Source organism: Ciconia boyciana, chromosome 4 (assembly GCF_034638445.1).
Source record: "Ciconia boyciana chromosome 4, ASM3463844v1, whole genome shotgun sequence".
Lineage (NCBI taxonomy): Eukaryota > Metazoa > Chordata > Aves > Ciconiiformes > Ciconiidae > Ciconia > Ciconia boyciana.
This window is the reverse complement of record NC_132937.1, coordinates 19,224,494-19,245,196: the sequence shown is the minus strand read 5'-3', so window position 1 is coordinate 19,245,196 and position 20,703 is coordinate 19,224,494. Positions and strand designations below refer to the sequence as shown.

The window sequence follows — 20,703 nt, the reverse complement described above, 5'->3', positions numbered from 1 at the left end:
GTATCAATAAACTATATTTTTTTTACTTCTCTCTTGCGAGTGAAGTGCACGCTCACTCCATCCGCGACAGACACCTGGGTCAAAGAGCATGGCATTGAGTGGGTATATCACATCCCCTATCATGCACCAGCCTCCGGGAAAATTGAATGATACAATGGACTGTTAAAGACTACGCTGCGAGCAATGGGTGCTGGGACATTTAAACATTGGGATACGCATTTACCAACGGCCACCTGGTGTGGGAGAGTGGTTGAGTGACAAAGGGCACGATTTGATTGATGTGAGCATTCCAGCCTTTGATATGGCTGAAGAACCAGATGTCACGGTGGAATGTCCTTGAGATAAGGAAGAAAGCAGGAGGAGCACTTGGTAAACAAGATAAGCGGATCCAAGCCTGGGAAATGTCGACGGACCCCCTTCGCGTGAGCAGCGCGTGAACAGCAGCTTTGTACCAACCAAGTAACTGTTTTAGGTGCATGGACAAATGTAGTTATCCAATAGTATAGTTGTTATTAGCGCGTGCTTTGCTTGGTTGTCTATATAAACCTGTCGAATAGTCTAATTAAAGGAGAACGACCATACTCATATTGAGACTCATCGTTACTCCGGGTCCGTCTCCCACTCCGGCATCTGGTAGCAGAGGATGGTTACTCGCCGGTGAGATCTCCGTGACTGCGGTAAGCAGCTAGAGGAGGGGAGTGGGAAACCACGGCTGAGAGAAGCGCTGCTTGGGGCAGAAGCGGGGCAGACGCTGGTGTGAGGTCGCTCCTCACCTCTCAGGTGCAGTGATGGAAATAGAAGCTGCAGCCACGCTGCTCGCTGGAATCCTCTCCAAGAGAGGGATAGAAGCACCAGTGAAGCAAGCTGGAATCCTCTCCAAGAGAGGGATAGAAGCACCAGTGAAGCAATTAATTCGATTAATTAAGCTGGGACAAAGTTGGGGTCACTTTTCTGACACCTGCATGTTGTTTTCCGTCTCGGAATGGCGGGATTTTGGAGGAACAATGTGGCAAAAAACAATAGAGGGAGATGAAAAGGATGAGAAGGAAATAAAAGCGGTTCGTGGGCTCTGGAACGCTGTGTTAGAGACTTTGAAAGCGATGAAGGCGGAGAGAGAAGTAGCTTGCGCCGCTGCCCAAATGTTAGGTCCGGGAGTGTCTAGTGATAAGCCCAGAAGTAAACCGGGACCTATTGCGCGATTTTTTGGGTTGCCTGCCGTGAAGGGCATGTCTGGAGCTGTCTGTAAAAATGTCTCTGAACTGCGGGAAAAAGAAGGTCTCGTCTCATTAAATGAAATGGGCAGTGCTACGTCGGGGTCGATGCAAACGCCGGGAAAAACGGAAGTTCCTGCTAGCAGAGCTGATGCGAACTGTGGAGTAAATGCGGAAGTAACTCCGCCAAAGGCTCCTAGAGGGGCGGGGTTGACGGAACTTAATGACTCGGGCGGAGCATCCTGCCGACCCCCCCCTACAGCCCCTTCCAGTGAACCACCCTCCGCGCCTCCGGTACCACCCTCATCCTCCTTCTACCCGCCTCTGCCTCCCTCTACCGAATCCTCTGGAACCACCACGCCGACTAGCGGGGAGGAGCTGCCACAATCCTCAGATGTCACTGCAAAAATATTGCAAACAGTGGAGCTGCCACAATCCTCAGGTGTCACTGCAAAAATATTGCAAACTAGTGGGGAGGAGCTGCCACAATCCTCAGATGTCACTGCAAAAATATTGCAAACAGTGGAGCTGCCACAATCCTCAGATGTCACTGCAAAAATATTGCAAACAGTTGTAAAACGTCTTGACGATCTGGAATTACAAGCAATAAGGAAAGGAGAAGCTGTGCCTCCATGTTTAATGAACCCTCCAGCACTCCCTAGAACTACACGCTGGAGTGCTGTCATCAAAGATGCAATTTTAGAAGGACAATGGAAGCCTGTTGGAGGGGCTGAGGGCCCTGCAACATTAGCGTTCCCAGTCATACAAGAGAACGGGCAAGGAAAATGGGTGCCGCATGATTGGAAAATATTACAACAAGCCCGAACCACTATTTCAACATATGGAGTAAAGTCCGAAGCAACACGACAAATTGTTAGTTGGATTTTTGCTGCCGACCTCATGTGTCCGCAGGATTGTCGAAACTTAATGAGACTGTTACTTACCCCAACACAGTATCTACTGTGGATGTCGTCTTGGCAGCAACGAGCCACTAGTGCTGCGGCTCAAAGACAAAGGGACGGGATCCACTTCGTGGAATCACCGTCGACATGCTCGTAGGGCAAGGACCATACAGTGACCTTCAGGTACAAATTACATTTCCGGCACACATGTTGCAGTTGTCTGCTCAGTTAGCACTAGAAGCATTCCTTGGCTTACCAGGATCAAGCGTCCCCTCATTTAGTAATCTACAACAAGGTGCAACAGAGAAATACAGTAATTTTGTGGATCGACTCTGGGAAGCGATCATGAATCACCCTGATCTATCAGAAGACAGCAAACAACAAATGTTCAAAATATTGGCTTTTGACAATGCCAATAAAACGACAAAACAAACGCTGGCCAGTTTGCCCAAAGGAGCTGGAGTAGAGGAAATGCTTCTGCGGGTGGAAAGAGCCGAGGCACAACGACATGGAAACACCGTCGCTGCTGCGGTCCAGGGAGCAGTTCGAGAAATAATGCAACCCCTAGCCGCAGTGCTGCAGCAAACACAAGGTCCAGCTCCCAAGGGAAAGTCTCATCGACCACCTGGACAACCTTTTCGGGGAAATTGTTTCCGCTGCGGGGAGTCAGGCCATGTTAAAACGAATTGTCGTGTCGCAGTTTGGTGTGAGCGCTGTCAGAAAAGCACTCATGCCACCAAGGCATGCTCGGGAAACTGGAAGCCGAGCGCGGGGAGAGGTCGCGCGCAGACACAAATGAACCCCCAAAACGAAACACAGGGTTTTTACAACAGTACCAACCAGCCACCCGAGGAAGTCTGGGAGTCGACGTGGAAACCACAATAGACGTCACCCTTGTTGACTCTAACGTTCAAAGAATTCCCAGCAATGTTATAGGGCCTCTCGTTCATCAAGATAGCAACGTTGGAGGATTGTTACTAGGCCGGTCCTCCGCCGGTATAAGAGGTCTCATTGTGTTGCCCGGAGTGATCGACGCAGATTACACGGGTCGTATTTATATTATGGTCTATACCGTTTGTCCGCCTTTGTTTATCCCTGGAGGTAGTAAAATCGCACAGATAGTCGCAGTTTGCAATCCACTAGGCCATTTGCCACAATCAAATGTTCACCGAGGCAATCACGGTTTCGGGTCCACTGGACCTGCCGTTTGTTTTACAGCAAAACTGAACCAACGGCCAACGATAAAAATAACCATTACTCAACAGGGCATATCACAAAAAATGGATGCAATGTTAGACACTGGGGCTGATGTTACAATCATCAGCCGTGACATATGGCCTTCAATGTGGCCAGTAGAGTTACCGACATCATGTATCGCAGGAGTAGGTGGACAATCAACACCCTATATTAGTAAACAGCCAATACATTTGCAATTTCCGGAAGGGCAGCATGCCACTCTTAAGGTGTATGTGTTACCTTTACCTGGGACATTAGAAGCACTAATTGGAAGGGATGTTTTGAGTCAAATTGGAGCAGTTTTAACAACGAAGTATTTTCAGTCATGGGCACTGGGGAGCAGTCGCCCAACCCGCCGTTGACATGGCTTACAAACAAGCCTGTGTGGGTTGACCAGTGGCCCATGACTGAAGAGCGGCTGCAAATCGCCAGACAACTGGTTGCTGAACAGCTTGCAGCTGGTCATATTAGACCTTCTGTTAGTCCATGGAACACTCCCATTTTTGTAATCCCCAAAAAGAGTGGAAAGTGGCGACTCTTGCATGATTTGCGTAAAGTCAATGAACAAATGCAATCTATGGGTGCATTGCAGCCTGGGATGCCATCTCCTAGTATGTTACCACGTGGATGGCACGTCTTGATAGTTGATTTAAAAGACTGCTTTTTTACCATTCCACTGCACCCGCAAGACACTCAACGTTTCGCCTTTTCGGTGCCGACAGTGAACAAGGCCGCACCGGCAGAGCGATATGAATGGGTTGTTTTGCCACAAGGGATGAAAAATTCACCCACGTTGTGTCAATTGTATGTAGCATGGGCGCTGCAACCACTTCGAGCCCAGTGGTCAAATACAATAATTTGTCATTATATGGACGATATTCTTTGTTGTCAAGAACAACCATTCTCAGACGGGTCGTTACAGCAGCTTACCTGCATCTTAGCAAAAAAGGGCTTGTCATTGCACCAGAAAAGGTGCAGCGTACTGCCCTTGGAAATATCTTGGGTGGTCCATCTCAGACTCAAAAATCCGACCACAAAAGACAGAACTTGCCACTCAACTGCATACATTACATGATGTCCAAACCTTGCTTGGAGACATTCAATGGGTTCGCAACTGTGTTGGTATTTCCAATACTGATATTGCACCCCTGACTGCGCTGTTGCGTGGAACAAATCCTGCAGACAAAGTGACGTTAACAATGGAGCACCACACAGCGCTACAACAAATTATTCAAAAAATGCACGCGGCTTGGTCATCACGCCGCATCCTGCCACTACCAATATCATTGATCATATGCAATGGAAAAGACTCACCTTATGCAGTCATTTGTCAGTGGCAAAACAAGAAAGGGAATTCATTTCTCCCCTTCAGTTAGATGCCACTGCCAAATGCAAAGGACAAGGAGATATGTTTAATATTTTGGAATGGGTATTCTTAGGTGTACAACCAAAAATGAGTATCCAAACACGGACTGAAGCAATAGGTGAACTAATACGGAAAGGACGGTCACGAACCATAGAAATCAGTGGCCAAGAGCCAGGAGATATTAGCATACCCGTTAGCGCCGTAGATGTGGATTGGTGGCTTCGTAATGATGAGGCCATACAGAATGCCTTTTTAGGCTATGGTGGCAAGATACATTCTCAGCAGCCACAAGGGAAATTATGGCAATTGTTAAGGCGGAATCAATGGATACAGAGATCCAAAGTAAGTAAGAACCCATTGCCAGGCGGTGTCACTGTCTACACTGATGCCGGCAAGCGTCTGCGGCGTGCAGCCTGTGTCTGGAAGGAAGGTGACAATTGGAAGCGACATATCATGGAGGGACAACTTCAAGATTCCCTCCAGACTTTGGAGCTGACTGCCGTAGTTTGGGCTTTGACTAACTGGATAAATATTCCCTTAAATGTGGTGACTGATTCAATGTATGTGGCTGGAGTAGTGCCGCGTCTAGAAGATGCCCTATTAAGGGAAACAACGAATCCTAGATTGGGGAATTTGTTTGTCAAACTACGATCTGTATTAGGTCAACGAACAGCAGCCTGTTGTATTATCCATATTCGTAGTCATCAATTGGACATTGGTCTTGGCCAAGGTAATCAGCTGGCTGATAGTCTAGTCAGTCCAGTGTGTCATGTACCTCCTATGGATAAATTTCAACAAGCTAGACAAAGTCATTAAAATTTCCATCAAAATGCTAAGGGGTTAAGAAGACAATTTAATTTAACAGAAAATGAGGCAAAAGGTATAATTCAGGCCTGTCCAAAATGTGGAAATCATGGTCCAGGTATAGGGTCTGGAGTGAATCCAAAAGGACTAAAGGCATTAGAATGATGGCAGATGGATGTCACACATGTTCCCGAGTTTGGTCGATTGAAGTATCTGCATGTAACTATAGACACCTTTTCAAAACAGATAGGGCAACTAGCCTGTTGGGCCGAAAAACAAGCAAATATCACTACCGAAATAATAGAGGCTTTATTAGAGGATCAAAATAGCTTGCGCCATGCAATTTTGCAAAATAGAGCAGCAATTGATTTTTTGCTATTAGCTCAAGGTCATGGTTGTGAAGATTTTGAAGGCATGTGTTGTATGAACCTGTCTGATCATGGTGAATCAATTCACAAACAGCTGCAGCGGCTAAAAGAGCATGCCAACAAAATTCAACAGGATCAGGGGTTTCTTGATGAATGGTTAACCAGTTCATTTGGGCCTTTGCCGCAATGGCTAAAAGGCTTGTTGGCTGAAGGGTTGCGACTTTTAATAATCTTAGTTATTGTAGGTTTGTGTTTTTGTATAGCATTTAGCTGTATTAAAAGGACCCTCTTAACCATAGTAAACCATGCCTGGATTGCTCAAAAACAAGAAGGGGGAATTGTGGGAGAGTGGTTGAGTGACAAAGGGCACGATTTGATTGATGTGAGCATTCCAGCCTTTGATATGGCTGAAGAACCAGATGTCACGGTGGAATGTCCTTGAGATAAGGAAGAAAGCAGGAGGAGCACTTGGTAAACAAGATAAGCGGAACCAAGCCTGGGAAATGTCGACGGACCCCCTTCGCGTGAGCAGCGCGTGAACAGCAGCTTTGTACCAACCAAGTAACTGTTTTAGGTGCATGGACAAATGTAGTTATCCAATAGTATAGTTGTTATTAGCGCGTGCTTTGCTTGGTTGTCTATATAAACCTGTCGAATAGTCTAATTAAAGGAGAACGACCATACTCATATTGAGACTCATCGTTACTCCGGGTCCGTCTCCCACTCCGGCAACCGGGTTAGTTAACACTAGGGGATCTGTCAATTGAGCTGGCCCTGCCCAATCAAAGCTTTTACATACTGTAGAAGGGGATAAAGTCCCTGTAGGGCACATAAAAAACATGCTGGGGAAGACAGTCTGGGTTACTCCTGCCTCAGGCAAAGGAAAACCCATTCTTGGGATTGCTTTTGCTCAAGGACCTGGGTGCACTTAGTGGGTAATGCAAAAGGATGGGGAAGTCCACTGTGTACCTCAAGGGGATTTGATTTTGGGTGAGAATAGCCTATGAACTGAATGGTATGATGTTAATTGCTATATAATACTATATGTCATCACTTTTATGGTTGCTATATGCCATATCAACGGTATTACATTAAGGATCACCCAGATTAATGAAGAATGAACTTTGATGAAACCAAGCAAAGTGCAGCAGTGATGGAACCAGAACTAACTCCAGCATGCAACAATCCAACACCACACACCATCTCTCCTGCCCTGAAGGACTGTTATGACAGATGGAGCCCAAAGTCATGGACTAAATGAACTCAACAGACATTTTAGAGGGATGGCCCATAGACCAAGGGAATGATATCTGTGTGTATATATCAAAAGACAGGAAAAGTGGTGGTGATTAATTGGAATGTATTGGAAAGGGTAGAACCTGGGCATGATGTAGATGGTATAGAATAAGGGGTGGATACTGTCCTGGTTTTGGCTGGGATAGAGTTAATTTTCTTCCTAGTAGCTGGTATAGTGCTGTTTTTTGGATTTTAGTATGAGAATAATGTTGATAGACATTGATGTTTTAGTTGTTGCTAAGTAATGCTTACACTAGTCAAGGACTTTTCAGCTTCCCGTGCTCTGCCAGGTGCACAAGAAAATGGGAGGGGGCACAGCCAGGATAGTTGATCCAAACTGGCCAAAGGGCTATTCCATACCATATGACATCATGCTCAGTATATAAACTGGTGGAGTGGCTGGGGGGTAGCGATCGCTGCTCAGGGACTGGCTGGGCATCGGTCAGCAGGTGGTGAGCGGTTGCATCACTTGTTTTGTATCTGGGTTTTGTTCCTCTGTCTCTCTTTTGTTGTTTTCCTTTTCATTACAATTTATTAATATTATTATTAATATATTTTATTTTTCCCAGTTATTAAACTGTTCTTATCTTAACCCACGAGTTTTCTTACTTTTGCTCTTCCGATTCTCTCCCCCATCCCACTATGGGGGGAGGGTGAGCGAGTGGCTGTGTTGTGCTTATTTGCTGACCGAAGCTAAACCACAACAGGATGTAACCAAAATATAATGATGCAGTAATATTCAATGGATCATGCTGCCTCTCTAAAATTTGTGTTATTGTAATTTCTGTAAATTCAGCCAATCAATGAATTTCAGTATTATGGGGTATTACTACACTGATTATATGAAATAAAGGAGAAAATAAATCCTTAGATCCAGACTCCTTCTTTCAGATACCTTTTTTATCCCTGACAAAAAGTTTATAATCTATGTAGCACTGACATACGCTAGCTAAATGAGGCTTCAATTTAGCTGTGTATCCATTGCAGCACAGAAATCATTGTGAGATGTAAGACCCTCCCAAGACTAGGAAAATTCTTGAGCCATTACTTTACACTGAGATCTGTTTTGCTGTGCCTAGGATAAGACCATTTCCCAAGTGAGCTTATTTGAGGTAAGCGGTGTTTGGATATGTGGGAATCATGACAGCATGATCATGCCCTTAATGTAGTGAAATTTTGCAAGCTCTAATTCTTAGTTCCTCTTTGGAGTCCTGTCAAAGTGTATTGATCCTCAGTGCCTTTAACAAATCCTCAAAGAACCACACTATGGATTGTAATGCATAGTTCAAATATCTACAATCAGCCCATAATCTACATATCATTGATACAGTATAATGGATCATTAGAGTACTCTGCCACTGTGCATTCAGAAGTCCTAAATCCACAGATCATGAACATGATATACTGTAACAGTCCCTTCTAAGAATTTACAGTCTATCCTATCAATGTGGGTTTAGAAAACAGATTTCCATATGCATAGGCCCTCTGCATACTAAGAAACCTTATGCAGTCTTAATAGACAGAAGTTATGGTGTATGAAAAGCAAGAACATTTTATAATTCTGCTAGGAAAAAACACCTCTTTTTTCAAACATGTATCAGATGTCCACGAGCTATCAATTTTGTCTCCTTTAGCCATGCCTAGAGGTTCTGTGCAGCCTTCCTAATAGCATAACTAGACCTCAAAATCTACAGAGTTGCTTTTATGTCAATGTATTACATAAATTTTGTGAATGGGAGCAATCATCTGGTCCCAGTTCCCCAAATGGTGTAGTGAAAATGAGATTAGAATAGTTGCATGGAGCGCAAAGCTCCTGTGATGATTTGTACCAAATATTATGGTCCTTAATAGTTAGTCCCAAGAACAAGAACAATTTACATGTAGTTCAACTTTTCCTATGCTTTAGTATTCATTGGAAGAGTTTATTGTTTAATTCAGTCCCTATGGTTGAATCGATACATTCCCCAATGCATTTCTATAAGGATATCTATCTTCCTCAGCTGTGAGTTCAGTTTTTCATTATAAAGGTTTTAACTTTCTTTGCTTGTTGAAAAAGCCAGAAGCATGAGTTTAAGCCTCACCCAGACTTAAGGCCAGTGTAAGTAAATGTAAATATGTCCTGGGGTATCCCCACTGAAAGCCAAAGGTAGCCTCATGTGATACTAATCACACTGTTCCTCTGACACTGGCTACAGAAACCTTTGGGACTTATATCAACCTGGTAAACTATTTTTGCTCCAGTGGATTCTTGACCTTAGTAATGACCTTGTCTCTAACCAGGTCTGAATTTACCCATGGGAATTTTTAAGTTATAATAGCCTCCACTTGAGATGGGGAAGAGGGAGAAGGGAGCTCAGCTGATGTAAACCATTTTCTTCAGTACACACTGGAGTAACCTCAGTTCAGTTACACTAATTCATGAATTTATGCCAAACAAGGTTATCTAAAACACTACAGCCCACTTCCCAGATAGATTACAGATACTTTCTTTCCAATTGACAAGTATTACTGACAGTGTATTTTCATTGTGTGAATTCTTTGAGGTGCATATTTGCATCTGCAGTAGCAAACCCCTGCAACACATTAGATCACAGAAACACAAAAATGGACATAAAGGACTTATACTAGTTGTTTTTCTTTCTTTTGATGCTGTGTCTCCTTTGGTCCAGCTGGAACTTCTGAATAAGCTTCTGTGTTTTTGCTTTCTGAAATTTGCAAAAGAAATTTGCTCTGGGACTGAGACCGTGCATGTCAGATAACAAATTTATACGTCTGGCATATAATGTACGTGGCCCAGAATGTAAGGCTTGATAATGGAAAACCTGACAAAATCATAAGTGGTCCTAGTGGGCAATAATACAATACAGTGTTATTATGCCAGGTTTCCAAAAACGTATATTACTCAAGAACTGAAATTACTGTTTGGCAGCCCAGGAGCTTGTAATGCATTGAATAAACTATAGTTCCTGACTAATATTTGCATGCCTGTCTAAAAATATGTAAATGTGACAGTTTCCCTCCTGGAAAAACTAAAATCCCTAATGAATTGAAGGGCCAAACATGCAAATAAACCTCATGATTCACACGTGTCTCATTTAATTTTTCAAAATATATTTTGCATTTTGATTATGCTACAAAATGCAGCATGGAGGGCAGAGCAGTGAGAAAAATAGAAGTGTGTGTACAACATATTTTTCATATCAAACAATGTGATTTACTTTAATCATTCCAGGAGTAACAAATAACTGCAAGTGCATGCTTTGAATGCCTCCCAGGCGTATGTAGTCAAGTTCAAAAAAAAGTGATGCTGTTTATACTTGCACTTTATGGGCTGTAGGCCTGATTTTTCTCTCAATCACTCCGGCTTTCCTCTGGTATAATTCTAGTTTTGACTTTAACAGAATTGTACTTGATTTTTACAGATGTAATTGAGAGGAGAATCATGCCTCAGATGGCTCTGCTGTGGCAGAACTGAACCAGTTCTCTTTGGATATGTTTATACCGCTAGACACAAAATTCAGTATTATCAATTTAGACCCTCAGATACATTCAGTAATGCAAAGACTCTCCAAGTGGGAGGAAGCTCACCCAGGAAATGCCCCTCACTGCATCCCTGAGCAATGTACAGAACTTAGCATTAAGCTTCCCCAATCTCTTACAGGTGTAAGCAGAAAGTATTTAACTGTCACTTTTCCTTCTTTTCAAGGTCAGTGAAGACAAAGGGCAGTGGAGTAGAATATCCTCCTTGAAAATTGTTCTGAGAGAGCAGATAGCAGATGTCCTCTGGCAAATCTGATTGCAGAGGTTTTAACACATACATTTGCTCAGCCCTCTGACTCACAGCCTCTAAGCTATTCTCCGTCTTAAAGCATAACAGAAAAGAAAAATCTAGCTGCACCTCATCATTTCAGCTCACAGTTAAATCCACTCATGTAATTTAGTGCAACTTAACTTCCAACTGACACAGCTGATAAGTGGGTGCTTCTGCCACCCTTTCTGTAGGGGTAAGCAGAGGGGGATGGTGAGTAGGTTGGGTTGTTGTAACATCTTAAGCTGTAATGAAAAGGTTTACCAGGAGATGCCCCTCAGCTCCCAAACAGTGGTACTTTGCTAGTCCCCATCATAGCTGCAAAATACCTGCAAAGCAGTAGTGCCTTATAGTTGGTTTACCTATGGTATCTTTGCCCCAGATAAAGATTAGAACATTTCAGATCTTCATATGCAAGACAAACTGTAGTGGTTGAGCTACAGGGTTTTCTATTACTCAACAAATGGCATCTGCTTTCTTCTCTTTTCAGTGCTGCTGTTGAAAAATTAAAAGGATTAGTTTTGTTTTGTTTTGGTCCTGAAAGGTGTTTTTGTCTTTGTTCAAAAAGTGAACAAACAAAAATGCCTCCATTTTTTTTCTTTTCAATTTTGAAAAGCTGATTTTTTTTCAAATACTATTTTCCAATCAGCTCTAAGGTAATACAAATAATAACCAAGCGAGACCAAAGAAGGTGATTTTTTTCATAACTGTCAAATAATGACAACATGAAGCAGAGACAAATATCATCCTGAAATTAATCATACAGAATGGATCACAGTGAATGTCCTTTCTTTCTGCCCAAAAGATGCATTTCATTTTCCTATCTGTATTCACATACAGATTCGGGCAGAGAAAGCTGCCTCCAAAAGACATTTCTTTAAGATACCACAAAATAGAAAGGTTAATAGGTAACGCCACTAAGAGTCCCATTATTAAAACATGCAATACCAGGACAAATGGAAAATGAAAATTAGCCTAGACATCTACAACCTCACAAAGGAGATTCAAAGTCTCTGGGGTTGTCATTCCAGCATCTTTACATGATAATCAAGCAGGTTTTGTGTACTTACTGTAGTTAATGCCACCTCTTCCTATTTTCATTTTGTTGCAAGCACAGAAAATACAACCAATAATGTGCATGTTCATTTTTCTTTGAGGGTAGGAAAGGGGAAAAAAAAGAATTTAATTGACAGATAAAACGGATGTAGAAAGGGTAATTTCATTTTCCATCAGAAGAAGTAAGGTTTTATGTTGGGAATTAAATTAACAGCACATGAAATTGGCTTTTCCTAAGTTCATATTTTTTAAACTTTTTTATAAGAAGAAGAAGAAGAAGGAGAAGAAGAAAGACAGACCCCCAAACCAAGGTAGAGTTGTAAAAAGCCTGACAATGAGCACAGATGATTTCCAAAGACAATTAAACTTCTCCATTGCAGTGTGGTTGTGGGCCTGCTTGCTTCTGAATCACTCTGCATTTTCTGCTTGTGTGATGCTAAAAAGTTATGCTTATAAATATTTCCTGATTTCTGTGTGTGATGTTCCATCTTCTGACTCCAGCTGGTTTCAAGCTGCACTCCCCGCCCCACATCTTTCCTCTTTTTCCTCAGCTTATTCAAGTTGCCTGCAGGTTGTGATTTATCTTTGCAGTTAATACATTTGTATTCACATAATTTTTTGCTTCTGTTTGGCTAGGCAAATCTCTATTGGAATACCAATATGTATGGATTTCCATATTGTCATCACTGACAAAATAGCAACATGGGAGTGAAAAAAATCTAGGTGATGAGCAAGAAAAAAATATGCAGAAAAGGGAAAACTAATTTTGAAATCACAAAATGTGATGGGTTCCCCCTCCCCCTTTTAATGCATAAAAGTGAACGTAATGAAAAAAACCCTTACTAATGTTGTGCTTAGGAGAAACAAAGAGGATATTTCTAGAGATCCCTTGATAATTTATCAAGACAAATGTAAAAATCAACTATGAATCAAGTGAAGACAAAAATGCTTGCACACACACACATACACTTGATATGTGCCCATTAAAAAAAAAAAAAAAGAAAAAACCCCCATAAATTCTAGCAAACGATGAGTAGCATCATAATCAGCTAAAAGCTGAATTGTTTTGACAACTTTTGGTTTATTGGTGAGTTGAAAACAAATGTTCTCAGGCTTATTCACACAGCAACAATATTTTTTTAAATTATTTTTATTCTTTAAAAATCTGTTATTGTGTTTCACTAGCAGAACACCCTTTAATACCAAAAGGTCAAATTTTGCAACACATTTGCCTGGAATTAAATTTCTGCTCAAACTCTCAAGGAATTTAGTGGAAGTGGTGTTAATTTCAGAAATATCTCACAACTTCAAATGTCCCTGAAGTGAATACCAGCTCTGGGTGCTCAGAATCCTTAGGCAAATTTGTGTAAGTACACAAGAGGCACTAAATGCTTAAGTACATGTAGCTGGTCATCTAATCTTAAGCAGTCTGATATATTTCAATAGGTGATAGACAAACGTATGTATGTCTTTGTAGTGAGCTGACCTTGGCCAGCTGCCAAACACCCACCCAGCTGCTCTCTCACTCCCCCCCTCAGTGGGACAGGGGGGAAAATGGGATGAAAAAGCTTGTGGGTCAAGATAAAGACAGGGAGATCCCTTACCAATTACCATCACAGGCAAAACAGGCTCTACATGGGGAAAATCAGTTTAATCTATTGACAATTAAAATAGACTTAGGTAGTGAGAAACTAAGGCAAAAAATTAAAACAATGCTTCCTTTCCCACCAGTCCTTTTTCCAGGCTCAGCTTCACTCCTTCACTCCAAACCTCTCTACCTGCTTCCCTTGAGTGGTGCAGGGGGTGGGGATGGTTACGGTCTGTACAGAGCAGTTTCTCACTGCTGCTCCTTCCTTCTCACACTTGTTCCCTGCTCCAGACTGGATCCTTCCCATGGACTACAGTCTCCTTCAGAAATATCCATGTGCTCCAGCATGGAGTCCTCCACAGGCTGCAGTGTAGATATCTGCTCCACCATGGTCCTGTCCCATGAGCTGCAGGACAATCTCTGCCCCGGAGCCTGGTGCACCTCCTCTCCCACCTCCTGCTCTGTTCTTGGTGTTTGTAATGTTTATTTTTCACTTTTTTCTCCCCTCACTCCTCTGCCCATCTGGTGTTTTTGCCCTTTCTTAAATATTTTTTCCCAGAGGTGCCATCAACCTCACTGACAGTCTCAGCTGCGCCCTGTGGTGAGGCTGTTATGGAACCAGCTGGAACCAGCTGGAACTGGCTGTGTCTGGCACAAGGTAACCCCAACCTCTCCTCACAGAGGCCACCCCCGCAGTGTCTGTGTGTATATCTATACATATGTGTGTGTGTATATGCTGGTGTATGTGTATACACGCACGAGTGATTGTATAGGTAGCATCCTGTGGAGACAGGCTACGATTTCACGTGGTGGGAAAGGATCACAAAAGACATACGGGAACCACACAGTCGAGAAGGAGGTTCATCTTTCTTCCAATGAATCCATGGCAACATTGCTCTTGATCAGAGAGGTGGTGTCGTGGTGAAGACCTGATCAGGGCTGGTAGGTGAGGCTCTCTAGGACTGGTTGATGGATACAAATTATGTTCATGTTCATCATGAGGTGTGATCATCAATACTCACTGACACTAGTCCTGATAACTTCAAAGAACTCTGGACCAAACCTCTCCAGCAAACACTTTCCAATTGGTAAACCAATATAATCAGGTTTGCCTATAGCTTGTCTTTATTTTTTCTTCTTTTCTAACTATTTACCTGATCATACAAACATACTCTTCCATAATTAGCCCTTTTTTATATTCTTGTGTGAATATTGATACAATCAAAATTAGGTAATCAGATTACATTTGACGTCATCTTTAAATAAAATGCCTTTGGTTTAGATGTGATTCAGATAACCCAGGTAACTTGCTAAAGCTCTCAGATACTGCCAGTGGAGAAACTGGACACTTCTGAAGGCCACCAGATTTCCAGGACCTGATTTTTGGAGTCAGTCTCTGCCTACTGACAGTATGTAGGGTGAAAGCATGAGTATTTGTATGCTCAACGGGAACCAGAGCAGCCAGCAAAGGGTTATAAGTAAATCTTATTTGAGGTGTCGCAGCAGGGGACTTTGCTTCTGTTATCTTCCTTCTACTACACCAGTGAATGCATAAATGAAGCTAAGAGAAGTAGGTGTAGACAGATGAACGCGTCAGGCATTCCTCAATGAGAGTTTAGGCATTTCCCTCTCTTCACTCTCGGCAGATGTTAGCTGCTGGCTGGCTCCTACCCATCTCTCCAGGACACTCTTAGCATCTTAACATGTGCAGTAGCTGTTGTTTAGACCCAGTCTAAGCTGAAATCTAGAAAGAAAGCGTTAGTGGTTTTATTTGATAAAATAAAAGGCTTTTTTGGATGTTCTAGCAGAGAGCATTTCTATTTTGATATTTAAAACTATGTGCTTTTTTTCACATTTTCCCCCTTTGTCCTTGTTTCAGCTGGGATAGAGTTAATTTTCTTCCTAGTAGCTGGTATACTGCTGTGTTTTGGATTTTAGTATGAGAATAATAGTGATAACATGCTGATGTTTTGGCTGTTGTTAAGCGGTGTTTACACTAGTCAAGGACTTTTTCAGCTTCCCATGCTCTGCCAGGTGTACAAGAAATGGGAGGGGGCACAGCCAAGATAGATAGTTGATCCAAACTGACCAAAGGGCTATTCCATACCATATGACGTCATGCCCAGTATATAAACTGGGGGGAGTTGGCCGGGGGGTAGCGGTCGCTGCTCGGGGACTGGCTGGGTGTCGGTCGCCAGGTGGTGAGCGGTTGTATAATTTTTTTTTTTTCCCCTCCCTTGGGTTTTGTTCCTCTCTCTCTCTTGTTGTTTTCCTTCTCATTACAGTTTATTATTATTATTACTATTATTTTGTTCCAATTATTAAAGTGTTCTCATCTGAATCCACGAGTTTTCTTACTTTTGCTCTTCAGATTCTCTCCCCCATCCCACCGGGGGGGAGTGAGCGAGCGGCTGCGTGGTGCTTAGCTGCCGGCTGGGGCTAAACCACGACAGTCCTTTTTGGCACCCAACATGGGGCTCAAAGTGTTTGAGATAATAACAGATTAACCAGAGCATATTAAGGAATTTAGATCTGTTAGTAGTTGTGGGACGTGATATTGATCCATCTGTTCTTAGCATTGGTTTACCTGATCTGCACCATGCTCATTTTTTTGCTGTACATGTTAAAGATCGGTGATGGTTTTTGCAGTTTGCTGTGCTCTGCTTTAATTGGTGATGTTTTGCCTGTGAGATTTGTTATTAAAACAGTGACCTTGGGTTTATTTTGGTATCTAAGTTTCGTACTGAAGCCGTTATTGTATGTTGGGTACTACCTTATGGAGACAATGCGCAATTATACCTCTTCCTCTGAGAGGTTTTTTATGGAGGAAATGCAGAACTGTACCTTCACTACATTCTTCTACAATGTTTCCTCCTTCATTACAATAACTTTTCAGTATCTGGAACATCCTTGGGTAGTTAAGATACTTCTATTGGTATTGCTTGGGAATATTGTTTCGATCTTGTCCAAGATTAGTAAGCAATTTAAGAATATCATCCAGAGATCTGCCCCAAGGCCGGATAGTTATGAGTGGCAGGGTGTGTGGGATAGCATGGGCAAATGCCTAAGTTATTGGGCACCTCCAGTGTTTTGGAACTTCACCCCTGAACAAGTGCAGAATCCTGAAAAATTAGTAGACTATTTGGAAAAAGTATGTAATCACCCTGGCAATTCTAGGGAGACACAAATCACTGCAATGTGCTGGGGTCTGGCCCATGCCTACTGAGCCCTGTTCAACACTATTCAGAACCCTCAAGGATCTGGTGACAAAACAACAGGCACTGCAGCTACTGTAGCCCCTCCTGCGACAGGCACTGCGGCTGCTACAGCCTCCCCTGCGAAAGGCACTGCGGCTGCTCCGCTTCCCCCTGCGACAGGCACTGTGGCTGCTCCAGCGTCCCCTGCGACAGGCACTGCTGCTGTTCCAGCCACCGCTGCTGTTCCAGCCACCGCTGCAACAGGCACTGCGGCTGCTCCAGCGTCCCCTGCGACAGGCACTGCTGCTGTTCCAGCCACCGCTGCTGTTCCAGCCACCGCTGCAACAGGCACTGCAGCTGATCTGGACAACTCTGTTACAAGCACTGCGGTCACACCAGCCCCCACTGTGACAGACGATGCGGTTCAACCAGGGAACCAACCCGTGTCAGTATCAGTCACCCCTATACATAAGAAGAAATCCTGGAAGTGAAAGTCAGCTCGTTTAGAAAGGGAAGATGAAAGACCAGGGCCATCACAGGGAGAGGAGGAGGAAGAGGAAGAACTCGTAAACGACATGGAAACCACCTGATCCCTATCCCTGAGTGAGCTGCGAGATATGCGAAAAGATTTCAGCCGTCATCCAGGGGAGCATATTGTCACCTGGCTGCTCTGATGCTGGGATAACAGCGCCAGTAGCCTGGAATTAGAGGGTTAGGAAGACAAGCAGCTGGGATCCATTTCTAGGAAGGGGGCATTGACAAAGCTATTGGAAAAGGGGAACCAGCCCGCAGCCCCTGGAGGCGACTCCTGTCAGCTATGAAGGAAAGATATCCCTTCAAGGAAGATGTTATATATCGCCCTGGGAAATGGACCACCATGGAGAGAGGTATCCAGTGCCTGAGGGAATTATCTGTGCTGCAAGTGATTTATGGTGACCTGGATGACGAGCGGTCACCCAAAGATCCAGACGAGGTCCAGTGCACACGACCTATGTGGTGGAATTTGGTATGGAACGCACCATCGTCGCGCACCAACTCTGGCAATACTGACCTGGAAAGATGGAGATGGTCCAACAGTGAATGAAGCTGCTAGTAACCTCCGGGAATACGAAGAAAGTATCTCTTCCTCCCTTGTCTCAGCTGTGGAGAAACTATCCCGGGAGTTCCAACGGTTCAAAGAGGATATGTCCTACTCCCCACCTGTACGGAGCAGTGTCTCAGCTATTAGGAGTCAGCGTTCCTCTGCTCAAGAGAGAGGATATAGAGGGTACACACCACGGGGCACCCTATGGTTTTTCCTGCGTGACCACGGAGAGGACATGAGGAAGAGGGATGGAAAACCTACCTCGACCCTAGAGGCACGGGTACATGAGTTGCAAGGAAAAACAATCACCAAAGGGGGTTCTTCCAGGAAAATTGCTGCTCCGGTTTCCAGTGGACAGTTCCCCAGACAGAGTAAAAGGGCTGATCTTACTCCTGATTTTAATGAAGGAACTCCTGACTCGTATATACAAGAAATGGGTCATCAATATTATGACCAGGACTAGAGGGGCCCTGCCTCCAGCCAGGTGGAGGAAAGGGACAACAAGGCTTACTGGACTGTGTGGATTCGATGGCCTGGCACATCAGACCCACAGGAGTATAAGGCTCCAGTAGACACCGGTGCACAGTGTACCCTAATGCCATCAAGCTATATAGGGGCAGAACCCATCTGTATTTCTGGAGTGACAGGGGGATCCCAACAGCTAACTGTATTGGGGGCCAAAGTGAGCCTAACTGGGAATGAGTGGCAAAGCACCCCATTGTGACTGGCCCAGAGGCTCCGTGCATCCTTGGCATAGACTACCTCAGGAGAGGGTATTTCAAGGACCCAAAAGGGTACCGGTGGGCTTTTGGTATAGCTGCCTTGGAGATGGAGGAAATTAAACAGCTGTCTACCTTGCCTGGTCTCTCAGAGGACCCTTCTGTTGTGGGGTTGCTGAGGGTTGAACAACAGGTGCTAATCGCTACCACAACAGTGCACTGGAGGCACTATCGCACCAACCGAGACTGCCTGATTCCCATCCATAAGCTGATTCGTCGACAGGAGAGCCAAGGAGTGATCAGTAAGACTCGTTCACCTTTTAACAGTCCTATATGGCCAGTGCAAAAGTCTAATGGAGAGTGGAGACTAACAGTAGACTATCGTGGCCTGAATGAAGTCACGCCGCCCCTGAGTGCTGCCGTGCCGGACATGCTGGAACTTCAGTACGAACTGGAGTCAAAAGCAGCCAAATGGTATGCTACAATTGATATTGCTAATGTGTTTTTCTCAATCCCTTTGGCAGCAGAGTGCAGGCCACAGTTTGTTTTCACTTGGAGGGGCGTTCAGTACACTTGGAATCGATTGCCCCAGGGGTGGAAACACAGCCCTACCATTTGCCATGGACTGATCCAGACTGCACTGGAACAGGGCGAAGCTCCAGAACATCTGCAATACATTGGTGACATCATCGTGTGGGGCAATACAGCAGAAGAAGTTTTTGAGAAAGGGAAGAAAATAGTCCAGATCCTCCTGAAAGCCAGTTTTGCCATAAAACAAAGTAAGGTCAAGGGACCTGCACAGGAGATCCAGTTTTTAGGAATAAAATGGCAAGATGGACGTCGTCAGATCCCAATGGATGTGATTAACAAAATAACAGCCATGTCTCCACCATTTTGGAGAATGCATATTCCAAATTACAATCTGATCATAAACCCTCTCTACCAAGTAACCCGGAAGAAGTATGATTTCAAATGGGGCCCTGAGCAACGACAAGCCTTTGAAAAATTTTAAAGGGGATACACATTTAGCAAAGGCCACCTGCTTAGTCAACACTAGAGGATCTGTCAATCGAGCTGGCCCTGCCCAATCAAAACTTTTACGTACTGTAGAAGGGGATAAAGTCCCTGTAGGGCACATAAAAAACATGCTGGGGAAGACAGTCTGGGTTACTCCTGCCTCGGGCAAAGGCAAGCCCATTCTTGGGATTGCTTTTGCTCAAGGACCCGGTTGTACTTGGTGGGTAATGCGAAAGGATGGGGAAGTCCAATGTGTACCTCAAGGGGATTTGATTTTGGGTGAGAATAGCCAATGAACTAAATGGTATGATGTTAATTGCTATATAATACTGTATGTCATCACTTTTATGGTTGCTATACCCCATATCAATGGCATTTCAGTAAGGATCACCCAGATTAATGAAGAATGAACTTTGATGAAAACCAAGCAAAGTGCAGCAGTGATGGAACCAGAACTGGCTTCAGCATGCAACAATCCAACACCACACACCATCTCTCCTGCCCTGAAGGACTATTATGACAGATGGAGCCCAAAGTCATGGACTAAATGAACTTAATAAACAATTTAGAAGGATGGCCCATAGACCAAGGCAATAATAGCTGTGTGTATATATATATCAAGAGACAGGAAAAGTGGTGGTGATTAATTGTATTAGAAAGGGTAGAACCTGGGCATGATGTAGATGGTATAGAATAAGGGGTGGATACTGTTCTGGTTTTGGCTGGGATAGAGTTAATTTTCTTCCTAGTAGCTGCTATAGTTCTGTGTTTTGAATTTTAATATGAGAATAATATTGATGACACGCTGATGTTTTGGCTGTTGCTAAGCGGTGTTTACACTAGTCAAGGACTTTTTCAGCTCCCCATGCTCTGCCAGGTGCACAAGAAATGGGAGGGGGCACAGCCAGGAGAGTTGATCCAAACTGACCAAAGGGCTCTTCCATACCATATGATGTCATGCCCAGTATATAAACTGGAGGGAGTTGGCCGGGGGGTAGCGGTCGCTGCTCGGGGACTGGCTGGGTGTCGGTCATCAGGTGGTGAGTGGTTG

The 20,703-nt window shown here is 43.9% G+C and overlaps 1 protein-coding gene across 2 annotated transcripts in view; it reads left to right on the top strand.

Moving 5' to 3' along the window:
• The first annotated feature begins 243 nt into the window (after positions 1 to 243).
• The window catches only part of LOC140650463 (uncharacterized), a 320,394-nt gene continuing 299,934 nt past the window's right edge, over positions 244 to 20,703 (top strand). The window contains exons 1-2 of one of the 2 annotated variants that reach the window (XM_072858713.1): positions 244 to 1,653; positions 1,708 to 2,662. In XM_072858713.1, coding sequence (XP_072714814.1) covers positions 789 to 1,653; positions 1,708 to 2,270 — 1,428 coding nt within the window. In that variant the 5' untranslated portion in view covers positions 244 to 788 and the 3' untranslated portion in view covers positions 2,271 to 2,662. Of the gene's footprint in view, positions 2,663 to 20,703 lie in introns of those variants that run through there. The other variant, XM_072858712.1, reaches the window with a different exon arrangement.